The 26005-nt window shown below is 36.0% G+C and overlaps 1 protein-coding gene across 5 annotated transcripts in view; it reads right to left on the bottom strand.

The window, feature by feature from the left end:
• DGKH (diacylglycerol kinase eta) overlaps positions 1-26005 on the bottom strand; it is a 175548-nt gene that overhangs the window by 30985 nt on the left and 118558 nt on the right. For all 5 annotated transcript variants that reach the window (XM_046664536.1, XM_046664534.1, XM_046664535.1 and 2 more), the window contains 9 exons: positions 25903-25987; positions 19609-19694; positions 15722-15821; positions 13914-14187; positions 13014-13124; positions 8592-8717; positions 2109-2226; positions 981-1091; positions 744-840 (listed from right to left, as the gene is read on the bottom strand). In XM_046664536.1, coding sequence (XP_046520492.1) covers positions 744-840; positions 981-1091; positions 2109-2226; positions 8592-8717; positions 13014-13124; positions 13914-14187; positions 15722-15821; positions 19609-19694; positions 25903-25987 — 1108 coding nt within the window. The remainder of the gene's footprint in view (positions 1-743; positions 841-980; positions 1092-2108; positions 2227-8591; positions 8718-13013; positions 13125-13913; positions 14188-15721; positions 15822-19608; positions 19695-25902; positions 25988-26005) is intronic.

Raw genomic sequence — 26005 nt, 5'->3', positions numbered from 1 at the left:
ACCAGAAGGTGAAAGGATGGCACAAAAGGATCCAGCAGGGTTCCGCTCCACTGTTCAGAGGGTCACTAGGAGTTGATCAACTGGACAGGACTAACAACAAAGGAAAGACATGCCTATGAGCATAAACAGTGAGCCCTGAACCAAGGGTGAAAGACAATGAAATTCACAGAAATTAGTAGACTTTTCAGAGCCATGAGCCCAAACTTCTTTTTTTCTGTTATCGGAGATTAAATCAATTTTGCTGTCCTTAATTTCGTACTTAAATTAGTAAAAAATACTAACAAATTTAAAAGATCAAAATCTCTTTTGCTTTTACTAATTTGTTGTTAGAAATAATTGGAACAAAAAATACACTTAAATTAAAAGATTCTATTTACTATGAATGCTATTTATAGGGTAAAACTTTAAGCATTATAGAATTGGGTCAGAATTTGGAAATGTAAATGAGAAAGTCTGTTAAAAATCCTATTCTATAAATGTACTCCACGGCTCCACGTTTTCATGGGGCACCATGACTCTGCAGCAGCATCCATATCTCAGGAGCTAATGATAATGATAACTATGTGTGTCACTCATTTCCAGTGTCTATACCTCCTTTATAATAAAGTTGATAATCACTTTCATTTTTTCCCTTGAGTGTTTAATCACTAATAAAGAGAAATTGAGACCAAATTAGCTCCACAAATGAAATTGTTTTTCTAAGTAAGATGATCCAAAATGTATTTACTTCAAGAGGAACTTACTTCAAGTTGAACCCTCTGTTCTAAATTCTTGTACGATCTCTGTAATAACTCCCGGGTTCCAAGGACACCATACCACATCAAGTTTTTAGTTCGGCTCCTGAAAATAAACGTTGGCAGGCAATTTCAGTAACTATTATTTATTTACTCTTGAAAGGCAGAGTAAGCAAAAGAGATAATAAATGAAATTAAAGTAAAATTGCCTTCACGTAATAACATTATTACTATTACCAAAATTACCTGCATTTTTCAGGGTGCTCTTCTCTCTTATTATTAAATTCTAACGAAATTTTCGCATCTAATCCAATCCCAAAGTAATTGTTCATGACACATTTTTCTGAATATCCATCTCTATGATAACAAGGAGAAGTACATAAAAGTCAATTCCAGGTTAATATATAATAATTACAATTTGTACACAAAATAGCACTTCACACCATTTAAGCTTCTATTCCTTACAAAAGAGAGTAAAGCTTAGCAGGAATCACTTCTTATTCATACCCCATGTGCACAATCCTAGTCCATATGTATAATTTTGGCACAAGTGACATAAAGGGATGGTGGGCAAGGCAAAGTGGAGAGAGAGTCACGGTAATACTTTTCTAATAATTGTAACAAAATCTTAGTTCTCTCTCCTACCTAAGCCCCTCACTACACAGATGTGCGGAGGGGCTTGCAGTCAGGTACTAACAATGCTCTCCTTTTTTTGATTGTTAGAAAGTCTCCTCCATTTCTACTCTAATCAATAGACAAATATGGATTCAGCAAACAACTACTAGATCAAATCCATTCTTCTAGGTGCTTTGGAAAGTACAAAGTTGAAAATACAGTCCTGTCCTTGAGGCCTGTCCTTAGAGAAATGAGATACAACAAAAGCAAAACTGAACACGGAAGAAAAAGGAAGTTTATCTTGAACCGTCAAAATTATTTTAGGAGTTTTAAAAAGGGAAGAGATCAATGTGGGCCAGAAGCTGCCTGAAATAAGTAAACTCAGAAGCTGGGCGTGGAAAGATGACAGATTTGGCAAAACTGAGAAGAAAGGAGGTGAAGGGAATAGCAAAAATATGGATATGAAGGCATCAGTGAATAAAACATTCCAGGAGAAAGTGAGTAGAGCTGTGCCTCACTTCACCATACGGTTGTTGTCACAGACTACAGGCTGGAAGGGACCCACCTCAGCAAGAGATCATGAAAACCACTGTACCTCAAATGGGTCAACATACTCATCATTATCCACTTCTGAAATTTTACGATGACCCTTTTTGTATATGGAACCATAATTATTGTAATACATTTAAAATGTTACCGTTAGTACAAAACAGAAACAATAACAGCCAAAACAAAGTATTTGCAAAAGTATTTTCTTACATTGAATCTGGATCTGGGTCAATAAATGGCGTTGCACCAAAAGGATCAATATTTGCCAGTAACATTTTGTTGATAATAGAACTCCCAGCAATTGAGGCAGCTAGTCCTGCTCTTAAACCTGACCAGAAAAATAAATACATACAAGATCACATGTTAATAAAAAAACAGAAAGAGCCAGTCCATTGTTTTCAGGCCAAATCTCAAACATCCTGCTTCCAAAGCATGGTTTTCAGTGGCTACTCCTCCCATTAATCAAAACCATGAACTATGGGGGGCTGGCCCCGTGGCCGAGTGGTTAAAGTTCCACGTGCTCTGCCTCAGTGGCCGGGGTTTATGGGTTTGGATCCTGGGCACAGACCTACATCACTCACCAGCCATGCTGTGGTGGCGTCCCACATACAAAGTGGAGGAAGATTGGCACAGATGTTAGCTCAGGGCTAATCTTCCTCAAGCCAAAAAAAAAGGAAGACTGGCAGTAGATGTTAGTACAAGGTGAATCTTCCTCAGCAAAAAAACAAAAAACAAAAACAAAAAACTATGACATTGGTAAATACAGGTTTTGGATGCTTCTTAGGATCTACATGTTGTCATAAAAAAGGAAGCAGATGAGGACGTAAATAGGAGTCTCTTTGTGACAGTTTCTCATTTACCATCCCAATGATTCTATAACTTCAACAAATAAATATTACTTCCTTTGTTATAGCAAATAAAGTATTAAGTCTGTAAGGAATTTACAGTAAAGGCTGAATTACCCAAAATGTCATGGAGTTACCACTTCCATACGCTCCAACCATGGATAAGAATACTCAATTAAAAATGTTAACAGATGTACTAAGGTGAAAAAGTGTTGGTGCCAACAATAAGTAGTAAAATATTAAATGCAGCTATTAATAAATTTTAGAAGAATAGAGGATTGAATATAAAAATATGAAGCCTCTATCTTACCTCTAAATATGCAAAACTTCAAATTTATTTCAACATGCTTTCCATTGACTGGTTATGTATTCAAAGCTAATGAATTTTATGATCTCCCCATCCCAATATTAAGGCTAAAAACACTAATGTCTGGAGACAAGACAAAGTAATAGGGACCTCAAGGATCAAACAAACAAAAGGCAAAGAATAATGAAGAAAAACATGGCACGCAACTGAGAAACACTAGGAAAGTAGGAAAAAAGTTAAAAACACTAATCTCTGGAGACAAGACAAAGTAATAGGGACCTCAAGGATCAAACAAACAAAAGGCAAAGAATAATGAAGAAAAACATGGCACACAACTGAGAAACACTAGGAAAGTAGGAAAAAAGTTCTTTCTTTGGCCAACATTCCTTTCCTCAACAAGTGCTCTTCTTAGAAGAGTATTATTCATTATTTCAGCTACTGCAGTTTGGCTAATCATCAAATAATCAAGATGAATTTTATTCTGTCATTTAATTACACAGTTTGAATATGCTATGGCATACTTTATTATGCCAACTTCCTTTATGTCTGAGAAAATAAAAGAACAAAACAATTGTTCTGAGGAAAGGACAGTTTGCAGACATGAAAAGTCTTTCTCCAGATGCCCCACAGAAAAGTATATTTTCTAAAATATTTTCAGGTTAGCCATGTTTACAACTTCAGCCCAGAAAGGTTATCCCATAGTTCTAGATCTGAATAGAGACATGACCTCTAGACATGAACGTCTGGACCTCCAGACCAAGCAAGTTCTGGACTTTTTTTACTTTAATATTTTCATTGCAACATTAATTCACATACCGTAAAATACACCCTTTTAAAGTGTATAATTCAGTTGTTTGTTGTATAAGCACAAAGTTGTGCAACAATCACTACCATCTAAGTTTAGAACTTTTTTTATTACCCCCCAAAAGAAACATCACACCCGTTAGCAGTCATTTTCCATTCCTCCCTCTCCCCAGACCCTGGAAACCATTAAACTACTTTCTCTTTATGGATTTGACTGGTCTGGACATTTCATATAAATGAAATGATATAAAATGTGGCTTTTTGTGTCAAGCTTCTTTCACTTGGCATAATGTTTTCAAGGGTAATCACGTTGTAGCATCTATCAGCGCTTCATTCTTTTTAGTGGCTGAATAATATTCCACCGTATGGATATACCATAAATAATATCCACTTGATGGACATTTGGGTTGTTCCTACCTTTTAGCTATTATGAATAACCTTTTTATAAACAGTTGTGAACAAGTTTTTGTACAGACATATATTTTCAGTTCTCATGGGTATACACCAGTAGTCGGATTTCTGAGTTATATGTTAACTCTGTGTTTAACTCCTTGAGGAACTGCCAAACTGTTCTTCAAAATGGCTACACTATTTTACATTTTAACTAGCAATATAAGAAAGTTCCAATTTCTCCATAATCTAGTCAATATTTGTTATTATCTTTTTTTTTTACCATAGCCATCCCAATAGGGTGAAGTGGTATCTGATTGTTGTTTTGATTTGCATTTCCCTGATGACTAATCATGGTGAGCATCTCTTCATGCGCTTATTGGTCATTTGTATACCTTTTTGGAAAACTGCCTACTCAGATTCTTTGCCCTTTTTTTTTTTTTTGGTGAGGAAGATTCACCCTGAGCTAACATCCATCGCCAACCTTCCTTTTGTTTTGGGGGGCTTTTTTTTTGTTGGAGAAAGATTAGCTCTGAGCTAACATCTGTGCCAGTCCTCCCCTACTTTGTATGTGGGATGCCTCCACAGCATGGCTGATGAGTAGAGTAAGTCTGCACCCGGAATCTGAACCTCTGAACCTGGGCAGCCGAAGCGGGGTGCACAGAACTTTAACCACTCAGCCACTGGGCCAGCCCCCCTTTGCCCGTTTTTAGATTAGTATATTTGTCTTTTTATTGTTAAATTTTAAGAGGTCTTGGGGCCAGCCCCATGGCCTAACGGTTAAGTTTTCGTGCTCTGCTTCAGCAGCCCAGGTGCGGACCTACGCCACTCGGCGGCGGCCCAGCTGTGGTAGTGATCCACTTAGAAAACAGAGGACGACTGGCGCAGAGGTTTGCTCAGGGCGAATCTGCCTCAAGCAAAAAGAGGAAGATTGGCAACAGATGTTAGCTCAGGACGAATCTTCCTCAGCAAAAAAAACCCCACACATTTAAGAGGTTTTTATATATTCTGGATACTAGTCCATTATCAGATGTATTATCTGCAAATACTTTCTCCTATCCTGTGGATTGTCATCTCACTTTCTAGAGAGTGCCCTTTGAATCACAAAAATCTTTAATTTTAATGAAGTCCAATGTATCTTTTTTCTTTTGTTGCTTGTGCTTCTGGTGTCATATCTAAGAAACCACTGCCTAATCCAAGGATACAAACATTTATGTCTATGTTGTTTTTTTATAGTTTTATATTTTTACCTCTTACATTTAAGTTTTTTATCTATGATGAGTTAATTTTTATATATGATGTGAGGTAGGAGTCCAACTTAATTCTTTGCATTAATATTTTCCCTTAAATATCTAGTTGTCCCAGTATCACTGATTGAAAAGACTATTCTTTCCCGATTGAATAACTGTCTTAGCACGTTTGTTGCAAATCAATCGACGATAAATATATGAGTTTATTTCTGGACTTACAATGTCATTCCATTGATCTATATGGCTACTCTTATGCCAGTACCATGCAGTTTTGATTACTGTAGCTTTGCAGTAAATTTTGAAATTGGGAAGTATATGTCCTTCAACTTTGTTCTTCCTTTCCAAGATTTTTTGGCTATTCTTGGTCCTCTGTATTCCCATGTGAACTTCAAGATCAGTTTGCCAACTTCTGCAGAAAAGGCAGGCGGGATTTTGATAGGGATTGTGTAGAATCTACAGCTCAATTTAAGGAGAGCCACCATCCTAATAACACTGTCTTTTAATCCATGAACACAGATGCCTTTCCCTTCAGTTAGGCCTTCTTTAATTTTTTTCAGCAATATTTTGTAGTTTTCAGTGTTCTAATCTTTCACTTTCTTGGTAAAATTTATTCCTTTTTTTGTTATTTTTGACACGTAAATTATTTTCTTAATTTCATGTTCAGATTATTTATTACTAGTGTATATAAATACAATTACTTTTTGTATATTGATCTTTTATCCTGCAGCCTTGTTCTTCTTGTTTATTAGCTCTAATTGTGTGTTTGTGTGTCTGTAGGTATTCCTTAGGATTTTCTATATTCAAGGTCAATCTGTGAAGAAAGACAGTTTTACTTCCTCCTTTCTAATTTGGATGCCTTATAATTCTTTTTATTTTGCCTAACTGCCCAAGCTAGATTTTCTAGTACAATATTGAAAGGAAGTGGCCAGAGTAGACACCTTTGTCTTGTTCCTAATCTCAGGGAGAAAGCTTTCAGCCTTTCACTATTAAATACGATGTGAGCTGCAGGCTTTTCATAGATGTCTTTTGTCAAGTTGAAGAAGTTCCTTTCTTTTTGAAGAAATTCCTAGTTTGTTTTTACCACCAAAGGGTGTTGAACTTTTTAAATGCTTTTTCTGTATCTATTGAGATGATTTTGTTTTTGTCCTTTATTGTATTAATATGTATATTACATTGATTGATTTTCATAGGTTGAATCAAGCTTGCGTTACTGAGATAATACTCACTTAGTCACAATATATAATTCTTTTTATATGTTGTTGGATTCAGTTAGTGGGTATTTTTGGGGAGGATTTTTGTGTGGATATTCATGAAGGATATTGGTCCGCGGTTTTCTTGTGATGTCTTTGACTAGTTTGGGTATCAGAGTAATACTGACCTCACAGAATGAGTTGGAAAGTGTTTCTTCCTCATCTAGTTTCTAGAAGAGTCTGTGAAGGGTTGGTGTTCATTTCTCTTTAAACATTTGGTAGAATTCACTAGTGAAGCAATCGGGGCCTGGGCTTTTCTTTGTAGGAAGTTTTTTGATTACTAATTCAATCTCTTTACTTGTTATGGGTCCCATTGGAGTTTCTATTTCTTCTTGAATCAGTTTTGGTAGTTTGCATGTTTCTGGGAGTTTGTCCATTTCATCCAGGTTATATAATCTGTTGACATGCAATATTTTATAGTTTTCCCAAACAGTTCTTTGTATTTCTGTAAAGTCCATAGCGATGTCTCCTCTTTCATTACTGACTTCAGTAATTTGAATCTTCTCTTATTTCCTTGGTCAGTCTAGCTAAAGGTTTGTTAATTTTGTTAAACTGTTCACAGAACCAACTTCTGGTTTCATTGACTGTCTCTATTGTTTTCTATTCTCTATTTCATTTATTTCCACTCCAATTTTTATTGTTTCCTTCCTACTGCTTGCTTTGGATTTAGTTTGCTCTTCTTTTTTCAGTTTATCAAGGTGGAGAGTTAGGTTTTAGAGATCATTCTACTTTTTAAACATAGGCATTTATAGCTATAAAGTTCACTCTAAGCACTGTTTTAGCTGCACCAAATAATTTTTGGTATGGTGGATGTTTGTTTCTGTTCATATCAAAGTATTCTTTAATTTCTCTTGTGATTTTTTTCTTTGATCCACGTTTCCGCATATTTGCACATTTTCCAAATTTCCCTCTGTTACTGATTTCTAATTTTATTCCATTGTGGTTGGAGATCATAGTCTGTATAATTTCAATCCTTTTAAATTTATTGAGAACTGTTTTATGGCCTAATTCGTGGTCTATCCTGGAGAATGTTCTATATGCACTTGAGAAGAATGCGTATTCTGCTGTCGTTAGGTGGAGTGTTCTAAAGGCATCTGTTAGGTCTACTTGTTTTATGTTTTTCAAACCTTCCATTTCCTTGGTGATTTCTGTCTAGTTGTTCTATCCACTATGGAAAGTGGGATACTAAAGTCTCCAATTGATATTATTGAATTGTGATTCACCTTTAAAAAGAACTTGTAGGAGAGGCTGATTATCAGGGTATAATTTGGGTTCCAATCTACTCTGGAATGAATCTGGGAGTCTTCACCAAGTCAAACCACTGGTACTTAAGGAGGCCTCTGAGACATCTGTATTTTCCTCCCTCCCCTGCCACGCAAGTCGTTTGGTTTCCACTAGTACTAACCTAATCTCAAGGTAAATTTATCTTACCAGGGCTGGAGTAGATGCCTCAGAGGTTCCAAAATGCAGCACTATTACTAGTCTAAAAGTAACTATAGAAAGACTGGTGGCCTAAAAACTAAAAGGAAAGCTGCAGAGATACTTAAAAAGTAGCAGAGTAGAGGATCAGAGATCACCTTGAGTACTTAATAAATGCAGATTCCTGGGCTCCACTCTAGAACTACTCAATCAAAACTTCTCAGGGCAGGGCTCAGAAACATGCATTTTAATACTTCCTAGACAATTCTTATACACACAAAAGTCTAAGGATTTGGATTCTGGTCAATAAGAGTGCCCAGAACATTCTCCCAAAAGAACATTTATCTTTAAGAACACATTTTCTATATGGAAATGAGGACTTATACAGAAATATTTAAAAATACACCATGTTTCAGAATCTGTACTACCTGGGCAGATTATTCTGGTATTGAGCACAGGGAGGTTTTCTTTGCTGGCTGCCACGGCTGGTCCAGGGCCAGAGTCAGTTTGGGAACGACTTGCCCGGCCATCTGGAGACCGAGGTGCAGTTTTCACTGTTGGCAAAAAGTTCAGATTAAAAAGAAGTAATGATTAAGTCGTAAACAAAGCAAGCCTCTACAAATTCAAGACATAAAACAATTTAATACATGTTTAAATCAATCAGTGGAACTGAAACTATTATATTGTGTTTACCTATTCTCTTACCATTTTGTTTTCATTTTTTTAGAATTGGGATTGTAGTATTAGACTTACTATATGGAAGGAATCTGCCACAGACCAAGAGGTAGATGTCTTGATCTCTTATTTCAAATAGATGGAGATCATTAGGAAACAGATATCTACCATAATTAACAGTTACTAATACTCATAAGTTGAATATGATCAATCCATATTTAAAGATAAAAAGAAATTTCGAAGCCTGATTGATTTTTGAAAATGTAACATATGTGTTTTAACGTATTTTACCAATGCAATCCTTTTCTCATACATGTTGGGTGAATGATCGAATTTAACTAATATAATTCCCAGAGCTAATACATAAAAATTGAGTTAACATTTTATTCTATAAATGGAAGGAAAAACAGTTTTTTGTTTGTGTGTTTGTTTTTGAGGAAGATTAGCCCTGAGCTAACATCTGCCGCCAGTCCTCCTCTTTTTGCTGAGGAAGACTGGCCCTGAGCTAACATCTGTGCCTATCTTCCTCTACTTTATATGTGGGATGCCTGCCACAGCATGGCTTGACAAGCGGTGTGTAGGTCTGCACCTGGGATCCAAACCGGCGAACCCCGGGCCACTGAAGTGGAACCTGCGAACTTAACCACTGCACGCCACTGGGCCAGGCCTTGAAAAATAGCATTCTTTTAAAAAATGAAACCAATATCCTTTTCCTGCACTTCTCAATTATTTATTCAAAACAATGATTTGCCCCAAACAGTTTTCTTATATTCTTGTAAAACCTCAATACATTTTAAAATTATTAAAAAACAGAATTACTCTCAAAACAAACAACAAAAAGAGAGATTTAATTCTACCTAAACTGGGACAATTTAATGGAGAGCAAATAGTACCTTTAACTAATTTAGGAGCTATTGGCAGCTGTTTAAAAAAACAGTAATCCTCAAACTCAATTTAAAAATAGTATAAAACTTAATTATCTTTACTCTCCTTAAGACTAACTGTATTAATCTTACACTCTCTTTGTTCAAAAACAGTCCAGTTACACTAAAAGAAAAGCAGCAGACCAGCCATCCTTTTTTCTGACAGATGGGAGCCCTGGAGCTAATTTCTAATAAAAACAACCTTTTGATATTCATCTTTGATAAAAAGCAGAGAACATCCTAGTGACTAAGATTGATGTTCTATTGCAGGTAACCAAATTAATGTTTAATGGTTCTTTTTAAACATAACATCTCATTGATCATATCAATATAGTGTTATTTGTACATCTCAGACATATAAATTATTCCATAATTTAATGAATGTGCTTCAAAAACTAAGGATTGTATAATGCAGAAACACTTCTCTTGCTACTGATTCCCACTAAATTGGATTAGTAGCCAAAAAATAAGATCAAATATTGTGCCATTAAAGACTTGTATAATCTATGTCTACTTCCATATCAATATCTATAGCTCTATATCTGTATCTTTTAGTTTCCTTCGCAGACCACAGTGAAGTGTCAAGTTCATGAGAGTATAATAAGGTGAGAAGGTAGCTGGTTGGAAAACCATTAGCAATGAGTGCTGAAAAACCAGTCCCCTGAAGAGAGCCCCCCATTATCTTAGGGGGAATTATCAAGCAACATGCTGTGAGGACACCACTGTCAGCCCTGCTTGAGTCAACATTTTTTAATGGATGAAAATATAGAAGGTCTGCTTATCTAACTCCAGGTGAAGTAAACTTGAGATGATAGACTCGAGCTTCAAAAGATTTTGACAAGATGAAATGATAGGTCCAAATCAAAAAGATACAAGTTCAAAGGGATGAGTGTAAACTACTACAATTAGTTTAAAAAAATCACTTGCACAAAAACAGGAGGAGGAGACCAGCTTTATATAGTACTACTATATAATATTTCAAGGCAAAAAAGAAATCTCAGGTAGTCTTTATCACATCAGAAATGTCCAGAATGAGCAGTGTATGTGTATCAGTGTGTATTACACTACAAAAATATCTGGAGAATTTTGTTCAAAATGGGGCATGCTATTTTAATGGGGCATCATATAGCCCACATGGGTATAACCAAAAAAACAAAAAGTTTGAAGTCTTCACGTTAAAGATGGGTAGAGGAATTTAGGAGAGAGAATCTGGAAAAGAAGATATAAAGTGTGGGAAGAAGTATGATGCCATGAAAACTGTTTTCAGTATCATTTAAGGCTGCCACATGGCAGAATCATCTTCAATACTATGAAATAATGTGTGTGAAATTGCTTTTAAACTAACCATAAAGCACTACACAAATGCCAGTAGGTGTTACTGTCAACATTATCATACATAAAACTTTATAAATAATAACTGTAGTCATGAGTACAAATTTAAAGAAGAAAATATAAAGCTCAATAAAAAGAAAAACTTTCTAACCTAATTGTTAGAAATTAGCTGACCATAAGAGTGTGATGCATTGAAAGGGAGTCGTCCAAAGGCTCAATGCCCATCTGTCAAGAGGGTTATAAAATATGCCTGTATTAGATTATATGCTGCAACAGAGACATCTAAGGTCTAAAAGCCTCAGGTGATAGAATTGGGCTGTGTGCTGGAACAGGTACATATAAAGTCTAAAAGGGCTAAGGTTGTGGAATATGCGTGCATTGGCTGTACACCAGACATGTGAGGTCTATATGGTTTAATTTCAAAGGTTCTAAAATTTTAAAGATAATTAAGGATTATTCTTTCAAAGTTAATGTAATCAGTAGCAGCAGCCGTGGCAGTAGTAGCAATGATAATGATGATGACAGGATGATGACAGCAAACACTCCTTTACGGCACTAGGTACCAGACACTATTCTAGGCACTTGACGTACATTAACTCATTTAACCTCCACAGTGAGTAGGTACATTATTATCCCCATTTTACGAATGAGGAAACCACAGACAACTTGGGTAATGTGCCCAAGTTTATATGTAATGAAAGAAAAGCAAAAATTTAGTGATTGCAAACAGCTCTGATATAATAGCACTGATTTTTCATTTGTACTATGTAATTATTTTCATATTATCTTCTCATCTTCATTAATATTTTAATATTTGCTTTGATTTATTCTAATAAATTAGAAATTTTCCCTTATACAATATGAAATATTAAAAGTGTAAATTCATCTTCAATTAAAACCTAAAAGGTAGAGAAATCATTAATATTCTTCAAGCAACCACATACTAATTTTCTGGCAAAAATAAATTCAGTAGAGATAGGACTGTAACCAGATGTCATATGATTTTTTTTTTGAGGAAGATTACCCCTGAGCTAACATCTGCTGCCAATCCTCCTCTTTTTGCTAAGGAAGACTGGCCCTGAGCTAACATCCATGCCCATCCTCCTCTACTTTATATGTGGGACATCTACCACAGCATGGCTTGACAAGTGGTGCCACGTCCACACCTGGGATCCAAACCAGTGAACCCCAGGCTGCCAAAGCGGAACACGCGCACTTAACCGCTGCGCCACAAGGCCGGCCCCTGTCCTATGATTTTAAAGATTAATTTAGTGATAAGAATTATCAACTATCTAGGCTGGTCAATATAACTCAATGGACTTCTACGTTATTTAAATGCCAAATTTTATACATGTGGGGCTTTCATATAATTCTCAAAGGTTTCTGTGGGCTAAAAGAGGTTACTATTTGCTGATTTAGGGGCGAGCCCCAGTGGCCTAGTGGTTAAGCTTGGCACGCTCTGCTTCAGTGGCCTGGGTTCGGTTCCTGGACACAGACCTACACTCCCCCATCTCTCACTGGCCATGCTGTGGCAGCAGCTCACATATAAAAAGAAGACCGGCAGTGAATGTTAGCTCTGGGCAAATCTTCCTCAGCCAAAAAGAAAAAAAAATTTGCTGATTTAGGTGTTTCTTCCTTCTTTCTTCAGGAAAATTAAGATATTTAGCCATGTTTCATTCCATAATCCTTAGCTTATTATGATGATCTCCAGATTATATGATAAAAAAAGAATGTGAGACTAATAAACAATAGTCTGTTACCTTTATTATTTTAGTGTTCATGAATATCTAAGCTTTAACTTCTGAAAAGCCTTGTTAAAAATAAAAATACAAATAGTTTATTTCAAACTGAAAAGCCTTTCAAAAACGGAAGAATTATATTTTACTTAATTCCACAATAATTTTACTATAATTTTCTTACCAGTTAACGACTCTTTTGCATCATCATCTTTAGATTCATCTGTTTCTGTACTATCGTAATCGAATGACTGATTAACTGGTTCACAGGGGTGAACTGTCTGGTCATCCATAACTTTAAGTAATAAGAAGAGAAGTATGTTTGGACAAGTAAAACTAAAATCTGTAAATATTAATAAATGCTTAGGAAAGGAAAATTGAAACATAAACCAAAAGAAATTCCATATTCACAAATAAACACTAATTGGCAATAAATGTAGGAGTGATGTCTGTAAGCACTAGAGATTATAAAATTAAATATTTACAATTGTCAAAATTATATTTTTATCAGAAGAAAAAAATATAAGAATTTTAGAGAATGAGATACAAGTCCAGTTACAAGTTACAACCTGTAAAGGGTTTTTGAATATTATTGATATTAAAGTTAACATTTTGTCTACTACTAAAATTCTAAGAGTATATATATTACATTAATACAACAATTAAAATATAGGTGGAACTTTTATAAACTCTTTAAAAAGCAACATAAACATTTAAGAAATAAACGTTAAGAAAATACTTCCCAAATAGTTTACAGGTTTCATTTTCTTTAAGAATTCAACAGATTCCAATTAAGTAAAAAATATGGAGAATTTTAGAAATATTACTTAATTTCCAATTTTATTTCAATGTTTTCAGTGTACTTTATCTCCGAGATTTTATTTTACGTATCAATAATATGCTGATCCCTGCTACTAAAACAATAAATAGTACTAAGTACAAATTTCATTCTACGGGCTTTATCTTACATCTTGTCTGAAAAAAGTTTTCTAAGTGCATCCAGCCTGACTAACACGAAAATTCCGTTGTGCTTGCAATAGGAACACTGCTAACTTCTTCAAAGGCTGGTTTTGTTCATGTGTACCTTTTCCGGCTTCTTCAATGACTTGCCTCACCGCTTTCTTTAAACTGTTTGCCCGCAACATTATTTCCTTTGGTCTGACCGCTTTCTGGGAAGAAGGTTTTGTAGTGTCATATAAAAGCTGTTCCCTGCTTTCACACAAGGATTCTTCGCTGGAAGATTCCACAGGATCTTCTTCTACAATGACAGGGCTGAGGCCTCCCGGGACAGGAGCAGCCTGGGAATCTGTGTGCAAAGCCTGGAGCAGCTGTTCAAGCTTCTCATTTAGGACTGAACACTAAGAAAACAAAAATATAGTAATGAGTCTCCATTTAGTGGAGATGGAAAATGACGATTTAAATTAATAGTTTCTGATACTAGAGGAAAGATGTCTATATTGAAGTTTACCATTAATTGGCTATCTATTATAAATTATACTTAGCTTGTGAATTAAATAATTTATAATTTTTTAAAAATAGCACAATTATTATGTAAATTTATTGATTTATACTTCCAGAACCATTAAGACTTCATTTCATGGGTGAAAATCTTTATAATCTTTGTATAGCTATTTCTCTTTAAAAGAAAGCAACAAACATTTTACTATAAAGTGATAGATTACACAAAAAATTTATACATTATACAAAACTTGCTATACATTATACAAAACATTGCATAAACTCTTTTTTTATGTAATCAACTTATGGCACCATTTTGAACATCCTAAACTGCAGGTCTGGCTGAGTCTCAGTAGCTTGCCTTCAAAGCTTTGGTTTGCAAAGGACTGAACAGTGTCTAAGGGATCATTGGCTCAAAGAAAGAGCAAAAAGGAAAATGTACAAGGATAAAGAAGAAAAGGAAGAAAAGTGCAGAAAGAAAAGCAAGCACCCAGCCCTTGTTTCTTTCTGCTTTTCTCCAATTACTAAGGGCAATGGAACATTTAGGACTGACACTGTTGATGCAACTGCTGATACACCTTTTATCTCCACACAATTTCCAGTCCTTTTCCTCCTGCATTTATTTGTCTTTGATGACATGCCAAGACAAAGTCACAGCAGAAATAGTTAAGAGAAAAAAGTGTGACCAGAGAGGGTTTCTGTTTTCTCAAGCTCCCCACAGAGCAGAAAAGCAAGCGAAAGAACTGAAAACTTCAAACGTATGTTTAGTTCTGTTTTTTTTCCTTCCACACAATTAAAGCACCATCTACAGCGCGATTCTGGGGCGAGATCATTCCTTTACAAGCCCAAGGCACCCAAGCTTTCTGTAAGAATGCCCCGTCGTGAGCATATGAAAGCAATGACAGTAGCTTTTAAGGTTCAGTAAGCTGTTCTTATTTTAGCCTCAGAAAGCTCATGGAGGAAACGAAAGTCTATAAAGAAAAGGGCAATGCGAGAAACAGAACCCTGAAAGGGACAGAGGACCACAATGTCTAGGGCATCTGAGGAACCGTGCTGGGAGGGAACCAGACTGGCCAAAGTTTTCCTGAAAATGGAAAGCCATTCTTCTCCCAACTGGAACACCAGCTGCCCAGCATTCTCCCCCTTTGACCGGACTATCGTGCTTTCTCCTTTGAGACGTCAATCAGTGGGAAAAGGGAGTTGAGTTATAAAACTCAGTTTGTTGGACACTCTTCAGCAAAGCAGTTTTCCTGTATCTTAAAGGGTAACCATGAAGTAGAATGTTTTAAAGCCCTCATCTCTGACTCAAAAGTAATTTTTTCTCTTGATTACAATGTTTTGGCAGGAAAACCACTTAATCAGTTTAGCTGTAAAAATACAGTTCAATGTTAACACTGTCAGTAAAAAACTTTCATGCTTTGATCGTGTCCTTACTTTACTGGCCACGGCATCGGCTACGACAGCATTTTCCAACGTTTTTTCATGTGCCTTCTCTACTTTGGCAACGAAGTCCTTTACAGTTTCACACAGTATCCTTTGAGGAAAAGAAATTGTGCAATTCAGTAAACTCAGGAGGCTTATTTGCTTTGATTTATAAACATATTTAAAATAAGCACAATTAGGCAAATTGTCAAAATACTGAGATCATTTATTATATAAACCATAGTTCTATCTGCTGTGTAGCACACCCTCGACAAGTTCGAGACATTCTAAGTGATAAATGGATATATGAATAAACCTTGCTCTATATCATTTAAATAAAAGTAACTTTATACCTAGGAGTGGGATTGCTGAGTTCCATGGTAATTCCACATTCAATAGTTTGAGGAAATGCTTCACTGTTTTCTAAAGCAGCTGCATCATTTTACATTCCCACCAGCAGTGTATGAGAGTTCTCCACATCATCATCATTTGTTGGGATCTGATTTTTGATTCTAGCCATCCTAGTGGATGTGAAGTGTCATCTCAGTGTGGTTTTGCTTTGCATTTCCCTGATGACTAATAACGTTGAACATCTCTTCATGTTCTAATTGGCCATTTGACTATCTCCCTTTGAGAAATGACTACGTATACAAATATTGAATCACTATGATGATACACATGAAATTAATAGGATATTGTATGTCAATTATACTTCAATTAAAAAAAAGAGATCAGGGGCCGGCCCCATGACCAAATGGTTAAGTTCATGCGCTGTGCTTCGGCAGCCCAAGTTTTCACTGGTTTGGATTCTGGGCGCGGACATGGCACCACTCATCAGGCCATGTTGAGGCGGTGTCCCACATGCCACAACTAGAAGGACCCACAACTTAAAAAAAAAATATACAACTAGATACTGGGGGGATTTAGGGAGAAAAAGTAGAAGAAAAAAAAAGAGATCAGAGGTTATTCTGAGTATGAGTAAAAATTTCTAAATTTACTTCAGATTACTCTGGAAGGAATTCCCAATGTCCACTGACAAAGATTTGGAGGATAGAGTTTGATGATGAGAAAAACAAATGAAGAAATCCAGTATTAATTCATCCATTCATTGAGTAAATATTTATTATTGCCTACTGCCTTGTAGGCATCCTTGTCTCATGGAGGTTACATTCTACAGCAGCAGATAGTGAACAAATACATACGTAAGCTCATAGTCAGGTAAAGTGCGATCAGAGAAATAAGCAGGGAGCCAGAGAGATAAGCAGGGCAAGAAGTATACTTTAGGTAAGGTGGAAATAACTTCTCTGAAGAAGTAACATTCAGACTAAGCTCAAATTAACTTAAAAATATATCATATTACTGGTACAAAGTTATTATATAGTCTCCTCTCTTTTCTCTCTTGAATCTCTTTATGGCAAATCCCCCAGAATTTCAATCCAGGATTGTAAAGGCAGGGCAGCTACACAGGGCTAGGAGCACAGACGAGTGACAAAAGGGGACCAGGGTTCGAATGGAATCTGCTGAGACGCAAATGAGCTAGCGGGGAGAAATCCACAGTTCAGGCTAAGAGCAGAGCCTAGAACGCAGTCAGGCCAAGGTCAAAGAAAAGACCTGAAATGTAATTGGGGAAACATGAGGGGACGATACCATGATTTAATATAGCTCTCTGTAGTTTATAAGTTCTATATTTATTTTATTGCTCAACTGAGTTCTCCTACAGTTCCATGAGGGAGGAAAGATGGGCATTCTTTCCATTCCTACACTTGATAAAACAGACGTAGGTCACAGAGCGGGCGAATGGCTGAGACTCAACGAGGACCCCAGATTTCCTCCTACTTAGTGCAATACTCTGACTTACGCCAGTGATTTACAAGCTGTTTTGAAGAAATACTTCAAGGATTCCACACATGCTGATTCGAACTTCATTTAGAAATATAGGATATAATTTGTTAAATCTCCAATAACCATTAGAGATATTAGAGACAAATAATACATCAGCTTTTACTTTAGAATTCACTATTTTTGGTGCACATCTTGGACTAGACTTGACGTAGTTTTCAGTTATGTCTGCATTTGGTTTTTGTTAGACAGTTGTAAGGAAATTGCCTTTAATTAAATAAAAATGGCATGCTACTTTAACACTATAACTGTCATTTATAACCTTACTGCTTAATTTTTCCCATAAATGACTAATAATTTAATCCTATCCAATTCATTAATGCCAACAAAATAGAATTTTAAGTTTTTTAATATTGGGATCCTGTATAAGATTTGATTTGGGAAAAAAACAATTTTATAATTATATCTCAATTAAAAAATTAAAATTAAAATATATTTATATATAAAATGTATAGGAGGCAGTAATTAAATACATCATACATATGAAGGTCAATATTAAGGCTTCGCTAACATCCAAACTATGAAAGGCAGCCAGATAAAATATTTACTTAACTGCATTAAGGAATAATTCTTTTTTTTTTAAAGATTGGCACCTGAGCTAACAACTTGCCAATCTCTCTCAATCTCTCTCTCTTTTTTTTTTTTCGCTTTTTCTCCCCAAATCCCCCCCAGTAGACAGTTGTATACCTTTAGTTGTGGGTCCTTCTAGTTGTGGCAGGAATAATTCTTTTATAGCTTGTTATAACTTAAAAAAGTTTCCATTTCAACTTTCCACCTTTTCTAGCAATGTCCTATAAAGAAGCATTTGATTCATAGGGCAAGGCTGGCAAAAGCAAACGTCTTCCTTGTAGAAGTAACTTAGGAAGTACCTAAGGAAGTCACTTTGGTACAGGAATTTGGCCTGAGATGGGCAAGAAAATAGGACTGCTGAGGTCCGGGACAAACTGGAATGTGTACATTTTGTACAGCACTGCTCATCAAAGAGGATCTGGAGCCCACCTCTGCCAGGGCAACCAGTGTGCTTCCCTTGCCTTAAGACATTCAACTCTCTTCCTGCTGCTCAGTCCTGTTTCCTATCCCTGAGGGTTATGGCATCAAAAGCAATTGTGACTATCTCTGTACCTTTGTCATAAGCAAATGTGTTTATAATGATTTATCCTGTCTTTCCTTGACTTCCTTGCAAATTAAGTATATCCCACTTTGTGCATTTTTCCTCCATCACTTCCCCACGTCCTTTCTTTCCTTCTTCTTCTTTTCTCTCCTCTCTTTCTGCATAATAGTAACATTTCTGTGCTAAGCCAGAATCCTAAAGCATTCTTCTACTTTTGCTTATCAGTTGAAAATTTCAGTTGGTTTCACTCCTTCTTCCTCTACCCGACTTTCCAGTTCTCACAACATCAGTATAGGAGGCTTCAAAACTAAATTTTCAATTCCAACCAGGCAACATTTAATAAAATGTTATTATTTTATTAATAATAAAATCAAGTAGCTTTGGATCCACGTATGGAATCAACTTAATTAAAATCTGATAACTTTGAACTAAAATATAATTATGCAATTTAAACATAAAATGAGAAACGTCACTTTGAAAAATCTGATCATTATTTTGCCTTTACCAATGTAAACAAGTGCTAAACAGTAGTGTTTATGGAAATAATGGATTATAATGAAATGTATTTCCCATACTATAATTAATCACAAATACTTCTTTAAATAGGAGCTTAGATTAATTAACTTCTAAACACTTATTTCACCTTTATGACAAAAATATTACAAATTAAGCATCAAAAATACCCTTTAAATATACTCCACTGCAAATAAGATGCTACAGCGATTTTTTTAAAAAACCAATACCAAGTTTATTCTATCTAATTCTATAAGCTACTTCACAAATATTTTTTGGAAAAAAAAGTCACACTAAAATGACATAAATGGTAGGAACCAGCTTTCCTTTCATTTTCACCCTAAAACTATTTCCTGACTTGAACTTCACAACTCACTTGGCAGATGATATGACCACTGCATCTTCATCAGAATTGAGGATTTTTGTAAGATGAGCTGCAACTGAGTCTTCATAAATTGTCATCTGAAAAAAGAAAAAACCTACACTGTATTATTGTTGCTGGCATTTATACATCTCAGTTATTACTGATTCAAAAATGAGACCATCCATGACACGTGACACAGGGCAATGGCTATCATGAAATATATAAAAGAGGCATTATACAAAATATTTCCTTTCTGTGAAAAACTTTTAGTTTCTGGAATACTTTAATTTATATTTTAGAAAAATCCATAAAAAACCACATACAATTTTTTTAAATGTCACATAGCTGATCACATAAAGAATTCCTACAAGTCAGTACAAAAAAAACCCAAATGATCTACTAAAACATGGGCAAAAGACTATAAGTTTAAAGAGGAAGATATCAGATGAAAATGTGTTCAACCGCATTAGGCAAATGCAAACTAAAACCACAATGCGACACCACTACATCTCTGAATAGTTAAAATGAATAGTAATAGCAATCTGAATAGTTAAAATGAGAACAACAACAACAACTGGAAAATGCCAAGTATTGGCAAAGTTGTGGAGCAACAGAACTCTCCTATTCTGCTGGTGGGAGAGCAAATTAATACAAACACTCTAGAAAACGGCTGGGTAGTATCTATTAAAGCAGAACATACGCCTAATACCTACCATAGGACCCAGCAATTCAACTTTCACATATATGCCCAAGAGAAATGCAGATATGCATTCATCAAAAGACAGGTACCAGAATTCATGGCAACATTCACTCAATGGTAGGACAGATCAAAAACTGTAGTATATTCGTGTGATGAAATACTCTGGGGCAATGAGAATGCATGCTTTACAACTATGCCACATACAGACGAATCTCACAAACATAACGTTGAATGAAAGAATTCAGAAACAAAGGAGTACACACAAAATGATTCTATTTTATAAAGTACAAAAACAGACAAAACTAATCTATGCTGTTAGAAATCAGGAGAGTGATTATCAGGGTGGGAGGTGGGGACGGTGAATGAAAGGGGGCCTGAGGAAGGCTCACGGGCCGCTGGGAATACTGTTGTGATCTGGGTGTTGATTACATGGGTTCATTTAGTTTGCAGAAAACTTCCCAAGCTGTACATTTATAACAGGTACACTCTTCTGTATGTGTAATTTAAAAAAAAGTTTTTTAAAATGCTAAATGCACATCATACAATCATGTAAATAAATATTTCTCTCAAATAATGAAATAAAATGCTACAGGAGTCCTATATCCCCTTTTCTATTTGACTCAAAATATAACATTCTGTTGAAGCAACACATCTTCCTAATATGTAAAAATGTGCACAATATTTAAACAGCCTCATAGTCAGAGCTTTCCAGCAAATGTTGGGCTGAAATATATCCCATGTCACACAGCTCAAAAATAAATGATCTGCTCTATTCAAGCTGCCCTCCTATGTTCTTCTGCCTGGCTCAGGTATCCTTTCATTGCCTTTTACCAGTCAGCATCAGTTTACTGAGCCTTAAATGAGGATTCAGTTACACTCCGTGCTCCCCTCCACCCACTCACCCTCCAGCAAGTAAAGCCTTCCTGACCAGCCTCTTCCCACAGGGATCTCATTCCTGATTTACATCCAATTCCACCAGTGGCCAATCAGAACGTTACTCCTCTAAATTTCTATCTTCCTTCCTTCAAAGGCAAACCGCATATGGAGAAGAAATTTTACACGAAACAAAGAGGAAGGGAGGTACCTCGAAGTTTCACACAATATTGTATTAACTCACAAGTCCACTTTATTGATCTCCTTCCTGGTCTAAACGTTAAAAACTGCATCTTTACAGTTAAGATCAGAAAATGAAAACACATCTTTTAAAAAAGTGAAGAAATATTTTTCAGGAAGATTCACTTTATTTCTTTTCCTTACAGGGTAGATTGACATAAAGCCTAAGAAGGTTGAGGAAAATATTTTAAACTATCATTAATTCCATCTGAATTTACACTTAAAAATCCAAGTTTCTGTCCATTAAAAATAACCTAAGGCAAAGAATACAACCTCTTCCAGAGGAAAACGAAATAACCTCTATGCCCAGGGATAAAATTATTGATGTCACTTATTAACCTATTATGTAGTCACTGAGCAGAGTCAGAAAGGTAAGATAATTATAATAGATAACATTTTTATTGTGTAGCAGGCACTGTGATTAAGTACTATGTATATATTTATCCCATTAATTTTTATCCTGTTTTACAGCCAAGGAATCTAGAGCTCTGAGTTGCGCGATTTTCCCAAGACCCACGGCTAATGAAAGGCAGACAAGTTAGGGGGCCAGGTCTGAGGACTCTGGGGCTTTTCCACCACACTGCCCCCCAAGTCAGTCTTGGTCTTTGCTTAACTGCATTTGTCAAATATAAGTTTTGTCATTTCTCAAGTGTATCATTGTAACAGCCCCCTAGTTGGGCTTCCTATGTCTCTCTTGCCCCATTTCAAACCATTCTCCACTTCATAACACTGATTTTTTTCTAAAACACAAATCAGATCATGCCACATCTCTGCTTAACAAGTCTGAGGATATCCCTCCTACTTTCCAGAAAATGTCAAAACTCTCCAGCTAACACATAAGCCCTTCCATAACTCCAAGACTCTCCATAATCCGAGCCCTCCTTTCCTCTCCTCTGTCACGTCTTTTGATGCTCTTCGCCTCCACCACACGCTCTAACCTAAGGAATTACCTGCAGCTCCCCAGATGCACCAGGGTCCTTACCATCAAGCTCTACGTAATGCTCTTTTTCAACTGGCTAATTCCGACTTCTCTTTTTTGTGCTGAAAATCCACTTTGGGAACAACCTCCTCTGCGAAGACTTCGCTGAACTTGCCAGGCTGAGAATTCTCTCTTCTGTGCAACCACTATACCCTGTAAATCCCTTTAACATTGCTGCTCATTTCCTGGTCTGTCCTTCCCACTAGACCAGAGATCCCCAAACTTTCTGCACTCATGGCATCCTTAATGTCTTTAAGAGTTTCATCACAGTGCCCCTAGGCCAAAAGAAATACCTAACAGTAGTTAAATCCAAACAACATAATAAGTATTTATGTCCTAACAACTTAATAGCCATTTGAAAAAATAAATACAAATTAAAAGAAAAAATATCTTATTTCATTCTTAAATAACTAGTTGTGAGCCTGTGGGCACTGTATACAACCCAAACCTTGGAGTCAGATGAACCATGACACACTCATTTCCTATTTACACTGATTTTTGCATGGTGTTTGCTTTTTATCACAGCAACTGCTGAAAGACCAGCTTACAAAGCTATGACATCATTAAAAGGAATGTATCGCAACCTAATGTTTAAACTGTGAACTACCTCAAGCTAGTAGTTTGTGCGGTGTTCAACAGATGTTGAGTATTACCATGTTGTCTTTGAAATTTAAAAATATCTCAATTTAGCCCTCTGAGCTCACTGGTGCCCTGGCACAGAGCTTGGGAACCACTAGTCTAAGGTGCCTGAATCCAGAGGGTAAGACTCTTATTTCCAGTCCTAGGCACCAGTAGGCACTTAATATTGTTAAATGAATGAAAGAAAGAATAAAGTTACAACTTCTCAGCACGCTATTACCAAGAAGCTAGAAAACATAGAATTGAAGGGAGAAAAGTTTGATTATTCTATAAGAGCAAATTTAAAAATGCACTAGTAGGAAAAACTTTGTTTCTAGAGATTTGTGGCCATTCTCTTCTGTGTTTTCAGGGAGTTGATTGGGGTGCAGCAGCTCACATCCTCTCTTTGATTATCTTAGCATTAATAAACAAACATCTGTTGATTTACTAGACTAGTATGATTGGGGTATGATAAAGAAGAGACCAGAAATAGGAGCTCTGTATCAAAAAGCTTATAATCCAATTGAAAAGCTGTAGGAATCTGGCTTCCAAGAAACAGACAAGAGGGCTCTGATGCCAAGATGCCCACTGTTCCAAAAGAGTTTGGTATTTAGCTCAAAAATTAATAATAAGAATTTTTTATTAACTGTCTGCTTTGTGCCAGTCATAGTGCCAGAGGACAATATAATGCTGAGTGAATAATACACACTGCCCGATCTTTACAGTATGATAATACTAAGAAAATGGAAAGTAAAGAGAGCTAGGGAACTCCTGAGGAAGGACACAGTACCAGGACTTGGGAGATGAGAGATGGCTGCCTGGAGCAAGTGATACCCAAGCTGACACCTGAGGTGGGAACAGGAGTGAGCTAAGCATGATGTCAGTGGAGGGGTACATATTCATTCATTCACAAAGGGCTAGAGGAGAGAACATAATGGCATGGGGATTTCAGATTAAATGTAAACAAGAAATATTCTAATATTGAGCATTAAACAATAGAATCATTGTTACTGAAGGAAATCATAGAGTCACTATTTTTACAGTGTTTAAAAAATACAACAGCAAACAGAATTACTTAATTATGGATGCAGGGAATTGCTCAACAAACTGTCACAACTCCTTAAGCTCTATAATTCTACAATGACAGCAGAATGCTAATAGTTAATAATTAGAAAGATCAATCACATTTTGTGTCCTTTTAAGGAAAACTGAAAAGAAACCCAATAATAATAATTTCACAATTATGCATAAGGGAATCCAAAATGAATACTTAAAAAAATACAAGCTGGAAAATTAGGTTTAACCTAAAACGGAAGGTTTAACTTATTTTTACTGTAGTTTTCAAGGCATAAAAGTCACACATGGTGACTGATCAGAATGATGCAGAACATCCATTTAATCTGTAACCTTAAAGCATGCTATCCCTTTGTTAAGAAAATAAGTTTTAATAAGAAACCAAAATAAATGAAGTTTCATTCAAAAACCTTTTGTACTGAAAAAAAAATAAGTTTCCTTCATGTAGTTACAATTGTACCTCATCTTTAGTGACTATATATGTGACAAAAGTAAACTGTCTAACTTTAATTTAGAGGCTAGGAAATGGACATCTCTGAAGTAAATACAGCAAAAGAATTCCCCCTTTTGTCTTCTTAGAGGGAAAATTAGTAACGTTTACAAAAATATTACTAAGAAAAAAAGACTAGTTCCTGTAAAAACATGAATTATGTTTATAGTGAATAAAACAACATTATAAATAAAAATGCTGTTGGAAATAAAGTAGCAAATATATTCATCTTTCATAGTGATTATCTTTGATTATCACAGCATTGCAGCCTCACTCTGCAGAGGAAGTAGAGGAGGCCCATGAAGGTGAGTGACTATAAGTGGGGTTTTAATTTTCTTTTTTATATACTTTTGTATTTTCCAAATATTTTAGAAGCAGTTTTTGCTACTTTTCTATTTTCTGAAAATAGAATTAGCTTCTTTAAGGAATATGCCCATGTTTCTAGTTATCATTCCTTCCTTTAGTTTTGACACGATCATAATTCTCTTAATGACAAAACAAGAATTTCAATGGTAAAATAAACAGATGAATTTTCCTAGAGGGAAAAATAAGCTATCATAGATCAAATGGTCTTAATGAATCAGAGAATAATTCTTTGAAAATTAAGTTCTGTTTTAAATTTCCAATGCTTTGAGGTTTAATCAGAATACTGAATCTTTAAAAATGCCTAATAACTGTAGTTGTTAATGGTCTGAAGCAGGGATGGGACGGACTGAGTTTTCTTCCTTAGTTTTATCTTGATCAGCAGGCTTAACCTGCAGACCTGTACTGATGCACCCTCAACAGAGCAGGAAGAGAGAAATTATATAATACCCCAGCCACGCATACTGATGTGTTTGGAGATTGTTAAGGGAGCGGGGCTCCCTAACAGGTGCTCATGGATGACACAGAAGATGAGTAAAAGCTAACAGGAAATTGTCATCAGCTGGCCTTCCCTGGAGGCCTGTTGGTAAGAGGGAGCAGGCAGGTGGAATATTCAAGAACTATCAGCGGTGAGAGAAGGGGAATTTGCATGCCTGGTGCTTTCCACACATTCGTTACCTCATTTAATCCTAACGACACTGTGGCCTCACTCTACGGATAAAGTAACGGAGGCCCATGAAGGTGAGCGATGCAGCTAAGTTCACACCCCCCATGTGTAGGACTCTAACCTAGATTGGAAGGATTATTTCCTCTGGGGGAGAGGACTAGAAGAAGTCAATGAGACCATACCCCAAATAATAAAACATAAAATTAAGTAAATATGCTACCATATCTTATAAGTTTTCTTATTTGTTCAAGATATTCACCCCTATTTTCAAAAGATAAACAGGTAAAAGGTTAAAGTCTTACATAAAATTCTTCAGATGCTTCTGGAGGTTCTGGAAGTAGAGAAGCCTTTGGTGGCAATTTGAGTTCATAGGTCATTATACTCCACCTGAAGGAAGAAAAATCT

Source organism: Equus quagga, chromosome 6, assembly GCF_021613505.1.
Source record: "Equus quagga isolate Etosha38 chromosome 6, UCLA_HA_Equagga_1.0, whole genome shotgun sequence".
NCBI classification, from domain to species: Eukaryota; Metazoa; Chordata; class Mammalia; order Perissodactyla; family Equidae; genus Equus; species Equus quagga.
The sequence above is the reverse complement of the archived record's forward strand: the minus strand, read 5'-3'. Positions and strand labels throughout refer to the sequence as shown.